Below are 22,443 nucleotides of genomic sequence, written 5' to 3'. Positions count from 1 at the left end.
TATACCATTACATTTTACATACTGTCAAGTATTCATAAAAATAAGTTATTATTTTTCCTATTTTTCAAAGAGGCATTTATAGACCTGTACCTAGCTAGCATTTTGAGTAACATGCACAGCCACAAAAACCTAGTGTTGCCCCAAGGAAGAATATCAAGACTTTTCAACTCCCCATGTTATGCCTGCAGAGGACATCCAGAAACACTAGATAGGCTTTATTCATAAGGCACACACTTGAAAAAAAATGCCCCTAGACCAGCAATCATGGCCAGGCTGCTGGAATGTCAAAAATGCCAGGGCCTTGTTATAACTCCTGACACTTTTAGGATCAAACAGATTCCTTGGAAAAAGGGCCAGTATGGAGCACAAAAGGATCTTCCTGCAGAATTCTACTGAAAAAAGGAGTGTTATATAGGAAAAGAGAACTGAAAAACCATCTTACAAGTTTCTCAAAATTTTTTCACCAAAATAAAAAATAACGTAAGTGGGAAAAATATGGCACATACAAACTCTTTCTAATCTCTCTCAGACAAATAAACGTATAAAAATTGGCCTATTTTGAGGGGCACATAGCTAGCTCAGTTGGTAGAGCATGTGACTTTTGATCTGAGGGTTGTGAGTTCAAGTCCCACGTTGAGCCTAGAGCTTACTTTTTAAAAAAAAAGCTGGGGGGGGACGCCTGGGCGACTCAGCGGTTTAGAGCCTGCTTTCAGCTTTCTAGGGTGTGATCCTAGAGTCCTGGAGTCCTGGAATCGAGTCTAGCATCAGGTTCCCTGCATGGAGCCTGCTTCCCGCTCTGCCTATGTCTCTACCTCTCTCTCTGTGTCTCTCATGAATAAATAAATAAAATATTTTAAAAACAAAATAAAACAAACTGGGACGCCTGGGTGGCTCAGCATTTGGGTGTCTACCTTCGGCTCAGGGCATGATCCTGGAGTCCTGGGATTGGGTCCCGCATCGGGCTCCCTGCATGGAGCCTACTTCTCCCTCTGCCCATGTCTCTGCCTCTCTCTTTGTCTCTGTCTCTCATGAATAAATAAATAAAATCTTTTTAAAAAATGATTCTTTTTTTCACATTTTTAAGGACTCTACACCCAATGTGGGGTTCAAACCCACAACCCGGAGATCAAGAATCACACATTCCACCAACTGAGCCAACCAGATGCCCTGAAAATGATTCTAAGTAAGTCACAGTTTACCAATTTCCATTCAATATCAGTCATCTGACAGGACCATCTTTCTCTTATACTTATCAAATGTTAACTCTATTACAAATAGAGAGTAATAGCTAAGAATGAGAGTTCTATTACTGCTTTGCTCTGAATCTTGGCTCAAGCACTTGATGTGTGTGTGTGCGTGTGTGTGTGTGTGTGTGACACACACACATGCATATGACTTTGGCCATATATTTATTTATGCTTCACTGTTTCCTCGTTTGTAATTCAAGGTTAATAACAGTACCTCTCTCAGAGCACCCGGGTGGCTCAGTCACCTAAGCATCTGCCTTCAGCTCAGGTCCTGATCCCAGGGTCCTGGGATCTGAGCCATGTATCAAGATCCCTGCTCAGTGGGGAATCTGCTTCTCCTCTCCCTCTGCCCCTCCCCTTGCTCATGCTCACACGCACACGCTCTCTCTCTCTCTCTCAAATAAATAAAATCTTTAAAACAAAACAACAGTGCCTCTCTCAAAATGCTGTTGTGAAGAGGAGATGAGGTCATATGGATAAGGTATTTGTAACATTGTCTGGCACGTAGTAAGTAGGCATCTTTTTTTTTTTAAGATTTTATTTATTCATGAGAGACACAGAGAGAGAGAGAGAGAGAGGCAGAGGGAGAAGCAGGCCCCACGCAGGGAGCCTGACGTGAGACTCGACCCTGGTCTCCAGGATCATGCCCTGGGCTGAAGGCGGCGCTAAACCACTGAGCCACCCGGGCTGCCCAGTAAGGACTTATTAAGTATCGACCTCAACTGTCACATCTACTTCCTAACACACTAACACTCCCATCCCAATCTATCCATCCTTAGAGTAGCAAGGAGAACTCACAAGAGTGAACAATATAGCTCAAGTGTTTCTTCATAACGTTTCACTTTAACCAAGAATGCATATAAATAAATTGGCATTGGGCAGCCCCGGTGGCTTAGTGGTTTAGCGCCGCCTTCAGCCAAGGCTGTGATCCTGAAGACACGATATCAAGTCCCATGTCAGGCTCCCAGCATGGAGCCTGCTTCTCCCTCTGCCTCTCTCTCTCTCTCTCTCTCTTTCTGTGTGTGTCTCTAATAAAATAAAAAATCTTTAAAATAAATAAATTGGCATTGTGGTGCTATGATTTCAGGAAAATATTTCTATTCTAAATAAAGCCTTGCTACTCAACGTGATAAGGACAAATAGGTACTGGCATTACCAGGGGGCTTCTTAGAAATGCAGACCCCACTGCAGACTTATGTAATCAGATGTTTTAATCCCCATGTGAATCTTCTGCAGATTAAAGGCTGAGATGAGAAGCACTGCTGTCAAGAACAAGACCAAACACCTATAAAGTAATGTGAACATATAACAAATACTCAAATAAGATACTTTTGAGATAAATATAGGTTACATAACCAAACCAAACACATTCCTTTGTTACTAAAAAGGATTAGAACTATAATAAAAAACAAAATCTACCAAAAAAATTTTCCTTACCTAATGTTAAGATATGTTAACATCTGCAGGTTTTTAATGGCTTCAGGAATGGTTTTGATGCAATTATGATATAAATTTAATGTCTCAAGAGGTGCAAATAACCAGACATCAGAAGGAATTTCTGTAAAACGATTTCTTGAAAGATCTGAAAAAGAAAAGTAATGTTTGAGTGCCAAACATACACCTGCATCTATTATAATCAACAGAACTATTTTCATGTTTGCTGAATCACTTAGACTCTAAGCAACTACTTAAAATATTATAAAATATGGGGCACCTGGCAGGCTTAGTTGGTAGAGCACAAGACTCTTCATCTCACAATTGTGAGTTCAAGCCCCACATTGGGCACAAAGCTTACATACAAATATACATAAAATATTATAAAACATGGGGGCACCTGGGTGGCTCAGCCAGTTAAGCATCTGACTCTTAAGTTTGCCTCATGTCATATTCTCAGGGTCCTGAGATATGGCCAGAATCTGCTTATCCTCCCTCTGCTCCTCCTCCTGCTCTTTCTCTCTCTCTCTCTCTCTCTAACAAATAAAATCTTTTATTTTTTTTAAAGATTTTATTTATTTATTCATGAGAGACACAGAGAGAGGCAGAGACATAGGCAGAGGGAGAAGCAGGCTTCCTGTGGAGAGACTTGATACCAGGACCCCAGGATCACAACCTGAGCCAAAAGCAGACACTCTACCACTGAGCCACCCAGGTGCCCCAAATAATATCTTTTAAAAATATATATTATAAAATATTATCCACCACGAAGGCAAAATTAATCATATTGAAATATATTCATTTAAAGCCTGTTTATTAAATTGTACTTGATATCTTTAAAATTTATCTTTTAAAACATCAATGAGGAATTCTCTCTAATCTTTTCAGAAACACAAAAGATCCTCCCCAGATCCCACATCCCCCACTACCTCTTCCTCCTTCACAGCCAAACTTACATAAATCTACAACACAACTAAATCTCTTACCATGGACTTCTCAACCCACCCTTGGTTTCTACTCACTTTCATGCCCACCAAAGTCACTAACAGCCCCCATATCAATAACAACTCAGCTACATTGAAACATTTCCCTTCTCTTGGTTTGAAAGACTACACTTATGCATCACTTCTTATTATCTCTCTTGCTACTTCTTAGTCTCTTGCTAGATTTTCCCCTACCTGTATTGTGACTATGTTCCAAAAAGCTGTGACCGAATACTCTTTCCTTCTTAAGATATACACTTCAGTGGGTGATTTCATCCAATCCCAGAGCTAAATTATATTTATATACTGACAGATTTCAAACTAAAGCTATGGCTGAACACCTACGTTCTGATCTTCAGAACTTCTCTTGATATTTCTCAGGCACGTCAAATTCTACAAAATCTATACAAATTCTGTAAAACCTGAACTGAAGATCATCTCACACACATCTGTTTCTTGTATTTCAAATAATGTCACCAACATCCTCCTGTTGAGTTGTGCAAGCCAGAAACCTGGCATTTATTCTTTATTCCTTCCTCTCCTAAATTATTCCAAGCACACACAAATATACTCCCATTTATTTCAGTTCTCACAAAAAAATCATGAAATTATTATAACCATTTTGCCTCTTTTAAGAGTTTGTTAAATGAAATTTGGAAACATACTTAGGACAACATGTAACAGGTTGAAAAAATACCCTGAAAGACTTTCTTAACTGACCCACTATTGACTTTTTGGGCTCTACGATGACTTGCTGTGTGGGGCTATCCTGGGCACTGTAGGATATTTAGAAGCATCCCTGGCATTTACCCACCAAATGCCATTAAAACCCTCTAATAATGGCAGCCAAAATATGTCCCCTGGGGCTCAAACCCCCCTACACCTGTTGAGAACCACTGCTACCTCATCATAGAAATATAACTTTGCTTACATTAATTCATTATACTTATTTGGTTAAAAATAAGAATATTATTTATCTCTGTCAGGAAGAACATCTATGGTGTACTTTAACTCACCATACATCATTCAGCATGTGATCTTCCCTCATAAGAACAGTCTCCTACGAATGCTTAACTTTCTCACCCTGAGGAAGGAGACCTATGTACTTAGCAATATAGTAAATTCCCTTTTCAGAATATTAATATATATATTAATGTTTTTGTGTCTGTAAACACACACTAACCTAATGTAAAATTGCATGATAGGCAAAAGAAATCATTAGTTATAATTATTTGAGAATTAATTTGGATTCTTCTTCCTATCACCATAAGATTCTGAATGACTAAATAAAAGGATAGAATTACTAGAAATCAAAATCTGAGCTTGAAACATAAATATCCTGGCTTGCTTCCTCTGACATCCAAGCATCATTCAGTTCTATTGAGGAGGAAAATTTAAATCATTATTTTTTTAAGTTTAGGATGTTTCTTTTACATTATCTTACTCTTGTAATTTCAGAATCCAGAAGTTGAAAATTACTGTTTACAATTAATCTGAAATTCTAAAATCAAAATTATGCCCAGTTCATTATTCTGTATAATACCTAGCATTATACACCCATAAATAATATAGTGGTCCTGGAGATAAATGATGGTAGATTAAATTAAGATTGCAAGAATAAGGATAAGAAATTTAGATAGAGTTTGAAATATATTTTTTTTAATTTTTATTTATTTATGTTAGTTACAGAGAGAGAGAGAGGCAGAGACACAGGCAGAGGGAGAAGCAGGCTCCATGCACCGGGAGCCCGATGTGGGATTCGATCCCGGGTCTCCAGGATCGCGCCCTGGGCCAAAGGCAGGCGCCAAACCACTGTGCCACCCAGGGATCCCTGAAATATATTTTAGTATTAATACTTAGGGATTGGGCAAGTGACTGTCTGTGGGATAAGTAAAAGGCTATTTAATTTAAAAGATGTGGGGGTATTGGGATGCCTGGGTGGCTCAGCGGTTGAGTATCTGCCTTTGGCTCTGGGCGAGATCCCAGAGGTCCGGGATGGAGTCCCACATTGGGTTTCCTGCATGGAGCCTGCTTCTTTCTCTCTTTGCCTGTATCTCTGCCTCTCTCTCACTCTCTCTCTCTCTCTCTCTCTCCCTCTCTCTGTGTCTCTCATGAATAATAAATAAAATCTTAAAAAAAGATGTGGGGGTATAACAGGATTTTTGTTGCTGTTGCTGGTGGGAGTTTTGTTTTTTGAAGCAGAGGTTAGAATCAAAGATTCAATTTTATATTTGTATAATGTGAGATATCTGAAAGAGATCCAATGGAGGGGGTTTAGTCAGATGATTATAGACCTCAAAACGAGATCTGGGATAGATATATAAAACTGAAAGTTGTGGGAATATGGTTAGTAATATAAAATCATAGAAATGGAAGACATCACCTAACATCAGAGTACGGAGTTGGAAAGAGTTCGAGAATGGGCCATTGGGAAAGCCAATTTTTACAAGCTGAGTAGAAGGGGAAAAAAGCAAGCAGAGAAGACTGAAAATAATGGTCAAGAGAAAGCACAATAACCACATAAAGAATGTTTAAAGCAGTGACAGGGAAAAAAATCAGTATTACGTCAGCTATGAGGTAAAAGCAATCATAATCCTATTCCTGATTTGTTGTATCAGCAGACAAGCTCATTGTTGGTCTGATGCATAACCATAGCCCCAAACAAAAATAAAATGAGTGTACAATTTATTTCTGGACAATCCAGAAAAAGCCAAAATATCAGTATTAATAACAGTGATTTTAGTAAAATAACTTAAATACTATGACACATTATATTAATAACTTACATGTTATTGTGTGAGGCTTTATGTTCTTTCCCTCTAAATAAAAAATTATTTAGTGAATCACCAAGTAATATTATAAGTTCCCTTAAGGAATTTAATTAAATTTGCAATAGTAAACTATTTTCTGGATGATCTAATATATTTACTTAGTAAACATCATTTAAAGTTACAATTAATTGGGCAGCCCGGGGATCCCTGGGTGGCACAGCGGTTTGGCGCCTGCCTTTGGCCCAGGGCGCGATCCTGGAGACCCGGGATCAAATCCCACATCGGGCTCCCGGTGCATGGAGTCTGCTTCTCCCTCTGCGTGTGTCTCTGCCTCTCTTTCTCTCTCTGTGTGTGACTATCATAAATAAATGAAGAAAAAAAATAATTAAAAAAAAAATTTAATTGGGCAGCCCGGGTGGCTCAGCGGTTTAGCACTGCCTTCAGCCCAGGGCCTGATCCTGGAGACCTGGAATCGAGTCCCACATCAGGCTCCCTGCATGGAGCCTGCTTCTCCCTCTGTCTGTGTCTCTGCCTCTCTCTCTGTGTGTCTCTCATGAATAAATAAAATCTTTTTTAAAAAAATTACTATTATTATTCTAATTTAATTGAGTAAAATCAAATAAAGCATAATAAACTCAAAATTAAAACTCAAGCTATTATAAAGCCCTTGATTAAGGAAAGTTTGTTCTAGGGTTTTTCAGATTTTAAATCTGTATAAATATCCTTTCTAAGAATTGGGTAAACAGAATAACAATGCCAAAAGAAAAATACAACCATGGAAAGAAAGAAAGGGAATAACACAGAACAACATGTATCTTAATTTCTTGAAATATCTCACATTAACATCTAATATTTTCCTTCAAAAAAAGTGAAAATTAACTTCTATATAGATATAATGGATAAAAATTAAACTTTTAAATTTTTATCTTGTGATGTACAATTAAACCATAAAGGAATTTTTATAATATTAAAAATCATGTAATTAATATGTACACTAGGGTAACTAGAATAATTTGGTAACATTCTCAAGAAAAACATGCAAAATTGGTACTGTATTTAATATAGTTCCATCTAAAGATGAGAAACCAAACTGTTAATTTATTTCTTATTGGAGCATTCATTTCACAACAGTCTTAAAGCCTGTCTTCTCTGGGGACAAGTAGGACTTGGGAAAAGACAATTATAAAGATGTTTCTTCACCTTTCCCACACAGACACACACACAAAAAAAGAAAACTAAAATTTGTTGCTTATCTTTCTTGAAGTGAGTTGAATGGTGGCCCTCAAAGATATCAGGTCCTAATTACCAGAATGTTGGTTTATACTGTAAAACTGTACAAATATAACTAAAAATGTTGCACTGAGGAGATTATCCTGGATGACCCAGGTGGGCCCTAACTGCTATCACGTGTATCCTTACAAGAGGAAGGCAGGGGGAGATTAGACAGATGCCTTGAGAAAGCCATGGTGAAAAGGAAGGAGACACCGGAGTGTGATGTAGCCAAGAATGCCAGCAGTGACAAGAGGCAAGGAAAGAATTCTCCTGTAGAGTCTCTGTAGGGCAAACAGCGCTGCTGAAACATGATTTTAGCTCCATAAGACTCCTTTCATATTCTGTCTCCAGAACTATAAAAAAAATGAACTGTTGTTTTAAACCACCCAGTTTGTGGTAATTTGTTACAGCAGACACAGGAAACTAACACACTTCTCATTAAAATAGTTTATCAGAATTAACGAGAGAATGCCTGCAAATTTTTTAAAATTATATTGCTATGCATTTTTTCTCTTAAGCAGTAAGGTTATATCTCAGTTAATTAGCATCCTTGACGATAAGCACCTTTATACCACTGAATTATTTTTCTTTTGTCTTGGTTTTGTTTTATTTTTTTAGATTTATTTATTTATTCATGAGAGACACAGAGACACAGGTAGAGGGAGAAGCAGGCCGCATGCATGGAACCAGACGTGGGACTCGATCCCAGGTCTCCAGGATCAGGCCCTTCGCTGAAGATGGCGCTAAACCGCTGAGCCATCCGGGCTGCCCTCTCTTGTCTCGGTTTTAATAAAAAATCATATCAAGCAGTATTGGCAACAACTCAACAACAGACAGATTGCTGTATGCTGTTTCCAGCCTTCCTTCAAAACTCTCCTTGTGAAACTGCTAGAAGCCTTTTAAAGATGTTAATAGATCACTTTAAATAATCTGCTCTAGGGCAGCCCCGGTGGCGCAGCGGTTTAGCGCCGCCTGCAGCCCAGGGCGTGATCCTGAAGACCCGGGATCGAGTCCCACGTCAGGCTCTCTTTGTGGTGCCTGCTTCTCCCTCTGCCTGTGTCTCTGCCTCTCTCTCTCTCTCTCTATGAATAAATAAAATAAAGTATTTAATAAAAAATAAATAAATAATCTGCTCTAAATTACGTTCGTGAGCTTCAGAGGTCAAGGAAAGCCAGGGGAAGGAAAGAGAGGAGTCAGATGGAATGGAAATGTTGCTACCTCCCAAGCTGCAGCCACAAGAGCCACAAACGGGTCCATATGCCACCCAGTGCAATTCCTGGCCCACTGGCTAGCATTTCTGCCAAGGTAGATATAGAAAATGACTTTCAGAAATTACACTATTACATTATATTAATTATACTAATTACTGGGGATCCCTGGATGGCTCAGCAGTTTAGCACCTGCTGTTGGCCCAGGGCATGATCCTGGAGTCCGGGGATCAAGTCCCGTGTCAGGCTCCCTGCATGGAGCCTGCTTCTCCCACTGCCCCCTCACCCCCCCCCCCATCTCTCTGTGTGTCTATCATGAATAAATAAATAAAATCTTTTAAAAAATTATACTAATTATGGTTTTATCTTATTCCACATACAAAACAGCATACAGTTTTTGTCACAAATTGTTGAAACTTAAACTAAGATGCATGGGTCTTCTTTAGGTGATATTTAATGATGTAGGTTGCTATAGTCCCTCTTACTAAAGAAAATCCTAGCTAATGTTTGAAAATCTGACACATTTCTACTACCTCTGGAAAAATTTCTAATAATGAAGTGTGTTACTGGAACACATCCTCATCAGTAACAGATACCGTCATAGAATTTCTGCTTAAGGAAACATGAGGGAAGGTGGCAGATGGAAGGTTCAGTCTGTAGAGCATAGGGCTCTTCATCTCAGAGTCATGAGTTCGAGCTCCACGTTGGGGGCAGAATTTACTTAATAAAAAAAAAATTTTAAGAAACATGAGGATTAAGTGGATAATCTGAAATGAGAACTCTAAATTCACACCAACAATAACCTAAGTTGAACTGGGATGACTATATTTCTGTCTCTCTCTGCCTCTCTCTCTCTCTCTCACACACACACACACACACACACACACACCCCACATGTTAGATCACAATGCTATAGACTTTGCATAATTATATCTAATCCTCATAACAGCCTTATAAAGTAGCTATTATTCCACATTATATACATGAATCAAAGACAGATTGAAGAGCATGCCCAATGTTTAAAAACTAGTAATAACTGACAGCACAAGGGTTCCAAACTGAGATGTTATTTCAAAGCCCATGTTCTATGTGTGCTTTTCCACTCCTACAACACGCTACTGTGACCTCTGTCCCAGATTTCAAATATTCTGTTCCACTGGAATCACAAATCAGGGTCAGAGAGATTCTTAATCTCCTAGCCACATTCATAACTTAAGTTGCTAAAAAAATAATAATAATAACATAAGTTGCTTCTTGCAATAAGAAACAACATAAATCTCACTCCAAATCCAATTTTTAATTAAGAAAATAATGAACACCATTATAAAGCTCTCAGCTGTTCCTAATTTACTAATTCAGAACTGGTCTGGGCCAACACATAGCTTTCTTGGCTCCCTAGAGAGTGGACCATTGGGATGCCTGGGTGGCTCAGCAGCTGAGCATCTGCCTTTGGCTCAGGTTCTGATCCCAGGGTCCAAGACAGAGTCCCACATCGGACTCCCTGGGAGGAGCCTGCTTCTCCCTCTGTCTATGTCTCTGTGTGTCTCTCATGAATGAATAAATAAATAAGTAAAAAATCTTTAGAAGAGTGGACCATTATTAATTTTTCAGTATTTTTAATCAATTCAATAAATAAGGATTAAAGAAAACTAAACAAGTTTCTTCAAAAGGGAAGTAACATCTTTTAGGCAAAACCACTATCCTGAGTACCCGTCAAAAACTCTGAATATCTGAGACTTTACCCTACTTCTAAGCCAACAAGTTAGCCTAACATACTTGTATGGATGCTGGCAGAAGGCATGAGACTCCTGTGTGAGAGACAAAGGACTTTTTTACTTATAGCATAGGGAGTGGCATAAGCAGCATATTTTTATCACTTCCTCTTGCCTCCCAAATCCCACAGAGGCAACATACATGAGTACAGATGAAAGCTTACCCACATAGTACACTGCATAGGAGACAAACTCTAAGCCAGGGGAACCCAAATCTTTAATAATGGACAATAAGCCAGCATGTACTTTGTTCAAAGGAAGACATTATCTGTATTCTACTGTCCTTTGCTCTACAGAGAGTAACTTTCATTCTTCCAAAATTCAGTCCTGAACAAAGAGCAGTTAGTGCCTCATTCACAAGATGTGTAGAAACATGAAGCCTATGAAAAATGATCTCCCAATAGTACCATGTACATTCCTTACCAAGCAGGGATTAGAAGTTGCAGCCTCACCACAGAGAATACACAGATAAAATAATTACCTACTTCCCTGTAGTCCTGCACTTATTGCCTGTGATAGAGACAGGCAAATCCTGATCTTCACCTTCCAAGCCCCATTCTCCTTGTTTCCTGGGCAGCATTCTGACTGGACTCATTTATTCAAACAAAATTCTATAAAGCACTATGAATTAGGTAGTAGGTATTAAGGTAGATAAAAAGCCCACTGAGACACCAACCCTAAGCAATCCTAATTATTGTTTCATTCTCACACCAAATACAATCTGCTCACATAGTAACACTTCAGCAAAAGAAACTATGCAAGAAGAATCACCCCCACTTAGTTCTACTAAAATTATAATTTTTACAAAGCTGTTGTGGTGGGACCAATACTGCATTATCCTTGGGGCATAGCTCAAAGTTCACACAAAGATTGACGGAATGAAAAAGGAAGGGTAACTGTTCTTTACCAGATGAGCATTAAACTAGATCTGAACTGTATTCTTTTTTTAAAAAAAGATTTTATTTATTCATGAGAGACACAGAGAGAAAGAGAGGAACAGACACAGGCAGAGGGAGAAGCAGGCTCCACGCAGGGAGCCTGATGCGGGACTCGATCCCAGGTGTCCAGGATCACATCCTGGTTGAAGGCAGTGCCAAACCACTGAGCCACCTGGGCTGCCCATCTGAACTGTATTCTGATTCTACTGATTACTACCTATGAAACACTGCCAGAATCAATTACTATTCCTCACTCTCAGAGCTTTTAGAAATGAGTAAATATTCTACCACAACCTCAAATCCCTAAAAGTAAGCAATAGAAATGAAGGGAAAATTACCAACTTGCACATAATATAATATGTTCATAAAGATATAAAATAAAATGATAGAAACTGATTATTATATTCAGCTCTCATGACATGGAAAATATATACCAGAATTATATGTCTTTAGAGAGTGGATAAGGGGATCCCTGGGTGGCGCAGCGGTTTGGCGCCTGCCTTTGGCCCAGGGAGCGATCCTGGAGAACCCGGGATCGAGTCCCACGTCCGGCTCCCGGTGCATGGAGCCTTCTTCTCCCTCTGCCTGTGTCTCTGCCTCTCTCTCTCTCTGTGTGTGACTATCATAAAAAAAAAAAAGAGAGAGAGAGAGTGGATCAACTCAAAATCATATTTCCTAATATTAAAATTTTAAAAATTAAATTTTCTATGCTCTTTAGTAACTGATATTACTCAAATGTAAGCATTTACAGTATGTAAGATTTCATTAATATGCTCTCAAATATAAATGCTTCCTTATCTATTTTTCCATCTAAAAGAAATGTCACGACTAGCAACAAAAACAAGAAAACAGGAGGCAGCACAGCTGTTTGTCGATACAAGAATGGAGAGTGTCTTTGAAGTATCAGAGACTCTGATGTTGGAGCCTGATGGGAAATGACAACCTCATGGCTCTGGCATCTGCTTTCAACAGATGCCCTCTACAAAGACAGGTGATTTCTTGATTCGGTATTCCCTAGAAGGGTATTACGCTGTCATTCCGGACAAGATAATGAAAAGTCCATGTACAACTCTGAAGTCTTTTTGCATGAATAAGATGTAAGGGTGAGAGAATTTCTGAGCTATGCCATGGTGAGTTAAAATAATCATAAAAAAATAAAAAATAAAAATATAAAAATAAAATAAAACATTAATCATAAGTACAGTGGAGTGAAAAAGGGTCAACAGATATTTGAAAAAAAAATGAAGGAAAAATACTTCAAAGCCAACTATTATGAGAACCAATAACAAGCAGACTTCACTGGCCTACAGCAACCAATACTGGAAAGCTCTTTTTGAGCGCAGGCACTTTGAGAAGCAAGGGTGCAAACAAAAACAGATACTGAAAGGAGAAAGAAACCACAGCTGCTAACCAGAGGGCAGATTACATGCATGCTCAGTGAGAAAAGGACTGTGAGTCATAACAACTATAAGCCACGTGGAAGGATAGGACTTATTTAAAAAAAAAAAAAAAAAAAAAAAAGGAAGGAGTGGCTTTATGCAGTTATCTGTAGGAAATTCTGCAAAGTATTTTAGTTTCACCAAGAAATAATGACTAATTAACCGTGCAATGACATTCAAACATTGAAGTAATGACACTATCCTTCAACTCGTATAAGACTTATTATACGGTAAATTTGGCATTATGAATCCATGCAGTATTATTTATTACATGGTTCTTGGAAAACTTTTATTTTCAAAAGGCAAATGTGATAGCCTCATCACATAACTTCTACTAAAATAAATTCCAGATGGAGGAAAACGATAAAAATGAAACATAAAAAAGCTAGAAAAACATTTTAGTGAATAGCCACTTAATATTAGAATGGGGAAGGACTTTCAAAGCAGTCAATAAAGGAATAATTCACCAATGAAAAAACTTCTAGATTTATCAACATAAAAAGAAAGGAAAACTATAGTCTGTCAAAAAGCAAAAGTGATATCAATAGCTCATAGGTAAAACCTGGGCCAAGGACATAAACAGATTCAAAAATGAAAATTATCAACGATCAATATGCACATGAAAATACATTCAACCTCACTATCCATCAGAAGACATGCAAAGAATAAGATGCCACAACTTGCTCATTAAACTCAAAGGTTTTTAAAGATATTGTTCAGTGTTGGCAAGACACTTCTATATACACTGATGGATTTCAAAATGAGGTAATCTGTCTAGAAAGCAATTTGACAATAGGAATCAAGCTCCTGAAAAATGTTCATACCCACTGATTCAAGAAATCAATCTCTAGCAATTTTTTAAACCAAATAAAGATACAAAAGAAATTATGTGCATTTCAGGATTATTTTAAACAGTAGAAAATTAGAAACAATTTAAATGCCCAACAACAGATAAAGGCTAAATATGGTATATCTTTAAAATGGAGTATCTTGCAGCTTTTAAAAATGTTATTATAGATTTGAATCCTTAATATGAAAATTAGAATGCTCACAGGATAATAACTACAACTTTTTTTAAGGAGGCTACACACCCAGCACAGAGTCCAACACAGGGCTTGACCTCACGACCCTGAGGTCAAGACCTGAGGTGAAATCAAGAATCAGACACTCAACCAACTGTGCCACAATAACTAGAACATTTTATTTATTTTTTATTTTTTTAAAGATTTTATTTATTTATTCATGAGAGACACAGAGAGAGAGGCAGAGACATAGGCAGAGGGAGAAGCAGGCTCCATGCAGAAAGCCCGATGTGGGACTCGATCCCGGAATCCAGGGATCATGCCCTGAACCAAAGGCAGACGCTCAACTGATGAACCACCCAGGCGTCCCAACTAGAACATTTTAAATGTCCAACTATATACATGGTATGAACCAACAGTTTCCGTTTAAAATGTAAATTTTTAGAAAGTACACTTTATACATTCATCCATACACATATATGAAGGTGATGAGTATGAGAGTATGAAGGAAATATACCAAAATGTTAATATTTATTCAAGGTTGGTAGAATGAGGAATATTTTTGTATTTTCTTCTGTATGCTTTTATTTCCAAATTTTTTACAATAGCAGGCATTGCTTCTGTTATAAGAAAAACACAATACTATATACTATTTTAAAGGTATTATATTTCATTTCACAAGGTAAACTGAATTCTAACCATATGCATTCCACTCATAAAAACAGTATGTGCAGACAGTTACTGGCTTGGTAAGTTGGTATTAAACATAATCATTTTCTGTTTCAAGGGGCACAATTTGGTCCTGCTACCACAGTCTGCTACTAAGCATCTATTAACACGCTGAGTCATGTTATATTGACACTCAACTTACATATCATAATTTCTTAAATGTAAATTACCAGGAAAGTATGCAACTTTTAATGTCAAAGTCATGCTTTTATGTAAATTATTCCCTTAAAGCAAAACCCAAAAACTATAAAATCTGAATTGTTTTAAGTCTGATTAGTGAAGTCAGTAATGGAAAAACATCATCTTCACCATCTCTAAGACATATGAACTGATATACATAATTAATATGAAATTAATATGACATTGATGCTCTCTGCCTAGGTCAAGATCGACTAGCAACTGAAAACCAAGTGGATCTCTTTATACAGTTATACTTTTTATTTGCCTTCATTAAGATACCTTAGTAGCTTCCTATTGCATGAGAAAAGAAAATCTGATGTAGTATGAGAAGAGTCTGCATCAAATTGACTGCCCAGCATAATTCTAGTAGGCTGTGAACTCCAAAACAATAGTAGTCCTTAAAAAAGGGGGGGGAGGGCTGCCTGGCTGGCTCAGTCGGTAGTACATGCAACTCTCGACCTTGGGGTCTTGCGTTTGAGCCCCACATTGGGCACAGAGTTTACTGTAAAAAAGTAGTCTTTGAGGAGGGTTAATAAAACCTGAGAGCAAGCTACCAAGCAAAATAAAATTAATGCTTCATCTTTGATAAATCCAGATTATGATGAATTCTACAGGCAGTACACTGTGCTCCTTAAAAAAACTGTTATTTAGAGAGCAAGGATCATCCTTATTTGAGCTGTTTAACAACAAAGCACTAAATGTTACATGCTGAAATTAAAAGCAAGTTATAGTAAACTAATTACAAAGTAATGACAAATTCCACAAATCAGGCCAAAGAAAACTCCATCAATTTGTGTTAAGCAGCCCCTGTAGAGCGGCACACTGGCAGCTACCAGTAAGACCAAATGGATTCAAACAGTTTATTACTAACAGAGAAAGCATGATCAGTATGGTATCACTTCCCTGTGTCTCCAATCCTACAGGACAGAATCAAACTGGAGGGAGGGACCAAATGAAGATGACATGCACCATGCATTGCTCTGTTTTTGAGGAGTCAAATCTAAATTGCAGCTTTGCAATTTTATACTTACAGCTACATTTGAATGTTCCATGTCTTCCCACAAGATGAAAGAAGAAAATAATAAACTGTCTTGCACCAGCCTCCCACAAGATAGGTAGGTAGGTAAGAAATAAACTCATGTCATCTATCTATTTTGCCATGTATCAGGGAGGATCATAGAGTCTTCCCCCAAGATTTGGGTCAGATTGTGGTTAAGCCGGGCCTATGCATACTATGTGGAAATGTGCAAGATCACCAAGATACCATGGCAGAGCTATTCCACTAGTTTATAGTCAAATAGAACAAGAAGTCAGTGTATAAAAGAATATACCATGCCATGCTTCTTCCCATAATTTTAAGTTCAGAAATTTAACAAGCATTCACTATCAACCATTACAGAGAGGCACAACATTGAAGCAAATATTACAGGGAATTTTTTTATCTGCCCTCAAAGAGTTTAAATTCCTCTTGAGAGAAGCATTTTTTTTGTTTTTGTTTTTGTTTTATTGAGAGAAAGAGAGAGTGCTTATGGGTGGGAGCAGGAGAGAGAGAATATGAAGCAGCCTCCACACCTAGCTCAAAGCCCAACACGAGGCTCACTCTCGCGACTCTAAGACCATGGCCTGAGCTGAAATCAAGAGTCAAGGCTTAACTGACTGAGCCACCCAAGAGCCCTAGGGGAATCAATTTAAAGCCAAAAATACAATTGCACCTGGCTGTATACTCATTAAACAGTAATGTAAATAACTAACAATAGAATGGTTAAATAAAATATGGTTCATTTATACAATAGACTATTAGGCAATCCTAAAAAATCATGTTATAAAATATTTTTCTTCAATGGAACAGTGGCATAAGGAAGACACAGGAAGAACAATTTGGTGGGATGCTTGGGTGGCTCAGTGGTTGAGCATCTGCCTTTGGCTCAGAGTGTGATTCCGGAATCTGGGATCAAGTCCCACATCAGGCTCTTCGTGTGGAGCCTGCTTTTCCCTCTGCCTATGTCTCTGCCTCTCTCTCTCTCTCTCTAATATCTGTCATGAATAGATAAATAAAATCTTTTTTAAAAAAAGGAATTACAGGGATCCCTGGGTGGCGCAGCGGTTTGGTGCCTGCCTTTGGCACAGGGCGCGATCCTGGAGACCCAGGATCGAATCCCACATCAGGCTCCCGGTGCATGGAGCCTGCTTCTCCCTCTGCCTGTGTCTCTGCCTCTCTCTCTGTGACTATCATAAATAAATAAAAAATTTAAAAAAAAAAAAAAAGGAATTACAATTTGGAAGAAGACTATATAATAGACTATAATGGGAAGACTTTTATGGCAACATTAAACAGATAAATGTTGAGAAAACTCAGCCATGAGGAGATGAGGCTTTTTTACAAGAGAAGCAGTGAACATGGGATCCCTGGGTGGCGCAGCGGTTTGGCGCCTGTCTTTGGCCCAGGGCACGATCCTGGAGACCCAGGATAGAGTCCCACGTCGGGCTCCTGGTGCATGGAGCCTGCTTCTCCCTCTGCCTGTGTCTCTGCCTCTCTCTCTCTCTCTCTCTCTCTCTCTCTCTGTGTGTGTGTGTGTGACTATCATAAATAAATAAATAAATAAAAATTTTTAAAAAAAAGAAGCAGTGAACATATAGAGTTGTTTATGAGGACCTTTAAGCTCTGATCTACTGAGGATGACAAACTTTGCAACTCAGAAGTAAATCTTAGATCTGCCTAAAGCAAATGGAAGATAGCAAACTAATACAAAAAGAGAAAACTAGACAAGAAATGCAAAAATACAATTTTAAACAATTTAGAGCTATACTACCAAGAAAACTGCTAAACCTAATCACAAAATGTACATTTATCTCTCAATTTTTCTTGGACTTCCAAATATAATTTGCAAAAAAGAACTTGTTAAATGAACGTACTAATCCTCAAAACATTTTATAATTTAATATTTTCAATGCCAAAAATATTATTTAATGTCATAAACATGACTCAAAACTCAATTTTATTAGTTAACCTAAATATTTAAAAGCGGTCAACTATTCTGCAGAGCACCTGGCTGGCTCAGTCAGTAGAACATGAAACTCCTGATCTCAGAGTTGTGAGTTCAAGACCTGTGTTGAGCATGTAGCCTACAAAAATAAATAAATAAATAAATAGATAGATAGATAGATAAATAAATAAATAAAAGCAGTTAACTACTCTAAAATAAAAGCATATCCTATGGTACAATATAGCAGTATACAAAAACCATAGCTAAAATAAATAAACTTTAGGACTCCTGGGTGGTTCAGTAGGCTAAGCCCTGCTTTGGGCTGAGGTCATGATCCCAGGGTCCTAGGGTCAAGCTCTGTATTAGCCTCTCTGCTCAGGAGGAAGCCTGCTCTCCCTAGCCTCTCTGCTAGTGCTCGCACACTCTTTCTCACCCTGTCAAATAAATAAATAAAATCTTTAAAAAATTAAAATTAAAAAAAAATAAAAAATAAACTTTTTTTAAGATTTTACTTATTTATTCATGAAAGAAACAGAGAGAGAGGCAGAGACACAGGCAGAGGGTGAAGCAGGCTCCATGCAGGAAGCCCTATGTGGGACTTGATTCTGGGTCCCCAGGATCAGGCCCTGGGCTGAAGGTGGCGCTAAACCACTGAGCCACCCGGCCTGCCCAAGTAAATAAACTTTAAAAAGGAGGGTGGGTGGATGCCTGGGTGGCTCAGTCAGTTAAGCAACTGCCTTTAACTCAGGTCATGATCCCAGGGTCCTGAGATGGAGAGTTCTGCATCTGATTCCCTGTTCAGTGGGGAGTCTGCTTCTCCCTCTCCCTCTGCCCCTCCCCCTGCTCATGCTCTCTTTCTCTCTCTCTCTCAAATAAGTAAAATCTTCTTTAAAAATGCTTTAAGGGGGGATCCCTGGGTGGCTCAGCAGTTTAGCGCCTGCCATTGGCTAGGAGCATGATCCTGGAGTCTCGGGATCGAGTCCCACATCAGGCTCCCTCTGCCTGTGTCTCTGCTTCTCTCTCTCTCTCTCTCTCTCTCTGTGTGTGTGTGTGTGTGTGTGTGTCTCATGAATAAATCAATCAATCAATCAATCAATCAATAAAATCTTTTTTTAAAAAAATGCTTTAAGGGGCAGCCCAGGAGGCTCAGCAGATTAGCGCTGCCTTCAGCCCAGGGTGTGATCCTGGAGACCCAGATCAAGTCCCACATCCAGCTCCCTGCATGGAGCCTGCTTCTCCCTCTGCCTGTGTCCCTGCCTCTCTCTCTCTCTCTCTCTCTCTCTCTCTCTCTCTCTGTCTCTCATGAATAAATAAATAAAATATTAAAAAAAATAAAAATAAAAATGCTTTAAGGATGCTTGGGTGACTCAGCAGTGGCTCAGGTCGTGATTCCGGGATCCAGAGGGATCAAGTCCCACATGGGGCTCCCCGCAGGAAGCCTGCTTCTCCTTCTGCCTGTGTCTCTGCCTCTTTCTCTCTCTCTCTGTGTCTCGAATGAATGAATGAATCAATGAATGAATGAATAAAATAAATAAATAAATAAATAAATAAATAAATAAATAAATAAATAAAATCTTTTTAAAAAATGCTTTAAGGGGCAGCGCAGGTAGTTTGGCAGATTAGCGACACCTTCAGCCCAGGGTGTGATCCTGGAGACTCAGATCGAGCCTTCATCGGGCTCCCCGCAAGGAGCCTGATTCTCCCTCTGCCTATGTCTCTGCCTCTCTCTCTGTGTCTTTCATGAATAAGTAGATAAATCTTTTTTTAAAAAATGCTTTAGTGAAAAAAAAAATGCTTTAGTGGATCCCTGGGTGGCTCAGCAGTTTAGCGCTTGCCTTTGGCCCAGGGTGGAATCCTGGAATCCTGGGATGGAGTCCCACATCAGGCTCCCTACAATGGGGCCTGCTTCTCCCTCTGCCTGGGTCTTTGCCTCTCTGTATCTCTCATGAATAAATAAATAAAGTCTTATAAAAAAAATGCTTTAGGGATCCCTGGGTGGCGCAGCAGTTTGGCGCCTGCCTTTGGCCCAGGGCGCGATCCTGGAGACCCGGGATCGAATCCCACGTCGGGCTCCCGGTGCATGGAGCCTGCTTCTCCCTCTGCCTGTGTCTCTGCCTCTCTCTCTCTCTCTCACTGTGTGCCTATCATAAATAAATAAAAATTTTTAAAAAAATGCTTTAAAAAAGGGAGGGGTGGGTGCCTGGTTGGCTCAGTCGGAAGAGCATGACTCTAGATTGCAGGGTTATGAGTTCAAGCCCCACATTGGATTTGGAGATTACTATTTTTAAAAAGATAAATAAACTTAAAAACTATTGCTAATTTGCAACAGTTCAATAATCATACCTCTGCTTATGAAGCAATAATAAACATTTCTTTTTTCTAATAGCTTTTCCTTTTTAAAAATAATACAGCAATAAAGACAAAATCAGGGAGACAATGAGAAGTCCAATCTGACTGGAGAACAGGGTACATAAATGAGTAGTGGGGTAATACACAGGAAAAGGAAAGAGACAAATTGTGGAGAGACCTGAAAATGTCCCCAGGATAAGAAGCAGGCTTAAGTGAACAAATGTGTAAAACATCTACCACTCTCTACTAAGTGCTGGAGTGGGAACAAAGTAACTACGTTCAAATAACCCCAAAATTTATAAAATGTGGAAGGCGAACAAATACCATATTTCTTTGATTTTACAATGCACATTTTATTCTAATGTTCACATTCCTGAAATCCATGTATGTGCTTATTGTGTAGTTTTTCCATAAAAGTTATTAAATTGATGGTGCATGCTACAACAGAGGAAATATATTAATTGCAATAAAGAATCACACCTGCCAAAAGAGCAGTACAGAGTAATCACTATATGTGTAAGATAAGAGGACAGGGAAACAAAGACCTGATCTGGGATACAAAAGACGAATAGGAATTTACAAGGTAGAAAAGAAAGAGAAGGACATTAACAGTTGGGGGTAAAAACACGGAGACAAGGAAGCACATGATAGGTCAAGGAACAGCATGTAGTTTGGTAGGCTGGAATGTAGAGTTTGGAGGCAGTATAAGCCTAATTTGAAGAGCGTATAGGCCAGGAATGCAAGGGGGATATAATACCGAAACAACAATCGATGTAAATGTACCATATTAATGCAAAAAGGACAAAACCCATGTGACCATCTCAACAACCAGAAAAAGCATCTGACAAAATCCAACACCCACTTGTGACAAAAGAATTTTTCATGGGATGCCTGGGTGGCTCAGTGGTTGAGCACCTGCCTTCAGCCCAGGGCATGATCCTGGAGTCCGGGATCTAGTCCCACATCGGGCTCCCTGCATGGAGCCTGCTTCTTCCTCTGCCTGCATCTCTACCTCTCTCTCTCTCTCTCTCTCTCTCTCTCTCTCTCTGGGTCTCTCATGAATAAATAAATAAAATATTTTTAAAAAGAAAGGCATCCATTCAAAAGAAAGAAGGAAAGCATATTATTTAAGGATGACATGAACTTATACGCAGAAAATCCTAATGAATGGTTATAAAACTATTAGAAGGAAGACACTAGTTCAGCAAAATTGCAAGATAAAAGGTCGATATTAAAAAAAAATCAACTACAAAATCTACACACTAGTAATGAACATTCCCAAAATAAAATTCAGAAAATATTCCCATATTACTCAGCTATTTAAAAAAAGTATCTTGCCATTTGAAATAATATGGATGAGGGTGGCTCAGCGGTTTGGCGCCTGCCTTTGGCCCAGAGCATGGTTCTGGAGTCCCAGGATCAAGTCCCACGTCGGGCTCCCTGCGTGGAGCCTGCTTCTCTCTCTGCCTGTGTCTCTGCCTCTCTCTCTTTCTGTGTCTCTCATGGATAAATAAATAAAATCTTTTAAAAAAATGAAATAATATGGATGGGCCTAGAAGGTATTATGCTAAGTGAAATAAATCAGAAAAAAAAATAAATATCTTGTGATTTCACTTATATTTGGAATCTAAAAAACAAATGAACAAAGAAAACAAACAGATTCATAAATACAGAGAACAAACTGGTGGTTTGGAGAGGAATGTGCAAAATAGGTGAAGAGGATTAAGAGGTACAAACTTCCAGTTATAAAATATGTAAGTCACAGTGATGTAAAGTATAGCATAGGGAATACAGTCAATAGTACTGTGATAACTTTGTATGCTGACAGATGATAACTAGACATCATGGTAATCATTTTGTAATGTATATGAATGTCAAATCAGTACACTATACAATTGAAACTAATATTGTACATCTACTATACTTTAAAAAAGAAAAATTCCACTTACAATACTATCAAAAATTAAAATTTAGGAAAACTACAAAATGTTAAAAGAAATTAAAGCTATAAACAAATCAAAAGACATCCATAGGGACGCCTGGGTGGCTCAGCGGTTGAGCACCTGCCCCTGGCTCAGGGCGTGATCCACGGTCTCAGGATTGAGTCCCACATCG

General features: G+C 38.6%; 1 protein-coding gene across 9 annotated transcripts in view; it reads right to left on the bottom strand.

Moving 5' to 3' along the window:
• LRCH2 (leucine rich repeats and calponin homology domain containing 2) overlaps positions 1 to 22,443 on the bottom strand; it is a 215,155-nt gene that overhangs the window by 157,655 nt on the left and 35,057 nt on the right. For all 9 annotated transcript variants that reach the window (XR_012026630.1, XR_012026631.1, XM_072817653.1 and 6 more), the window contains exon 3: positions 2,685 to 2,829. Coding sequence is in view for 7 of the 9 variants with exons in the window: in XM_072817653.1 (XP_072673754.1) it covers positions 2,685 to 2,829 (145 nt within the window). In the remaining 2 variants the exon portion in view is untranslated. The remainder of the gene's footprint in view (positions 1 to 2,684; positions 2,830 to 22,443) is intronic.

The sequence above is a fragment of the Canis lupus genome, chromosome X (genome assembly GCF_048164855.1).
Source record: "Canis lupus baileyi chromosome X, mCanLup2.hap1, whole genome shotgun sequence".
Lineage (NCBI taxonomy): Eukaryota > Metazoa > Chordata > Mammalia > Carnivora > Canidae > Canis > Canis lupus.
The sequence above is the reverse complement of the archived record's forward strand: the minus strand, read 5'-3'. Positions and strand labels throughout refer to the sequence as shown.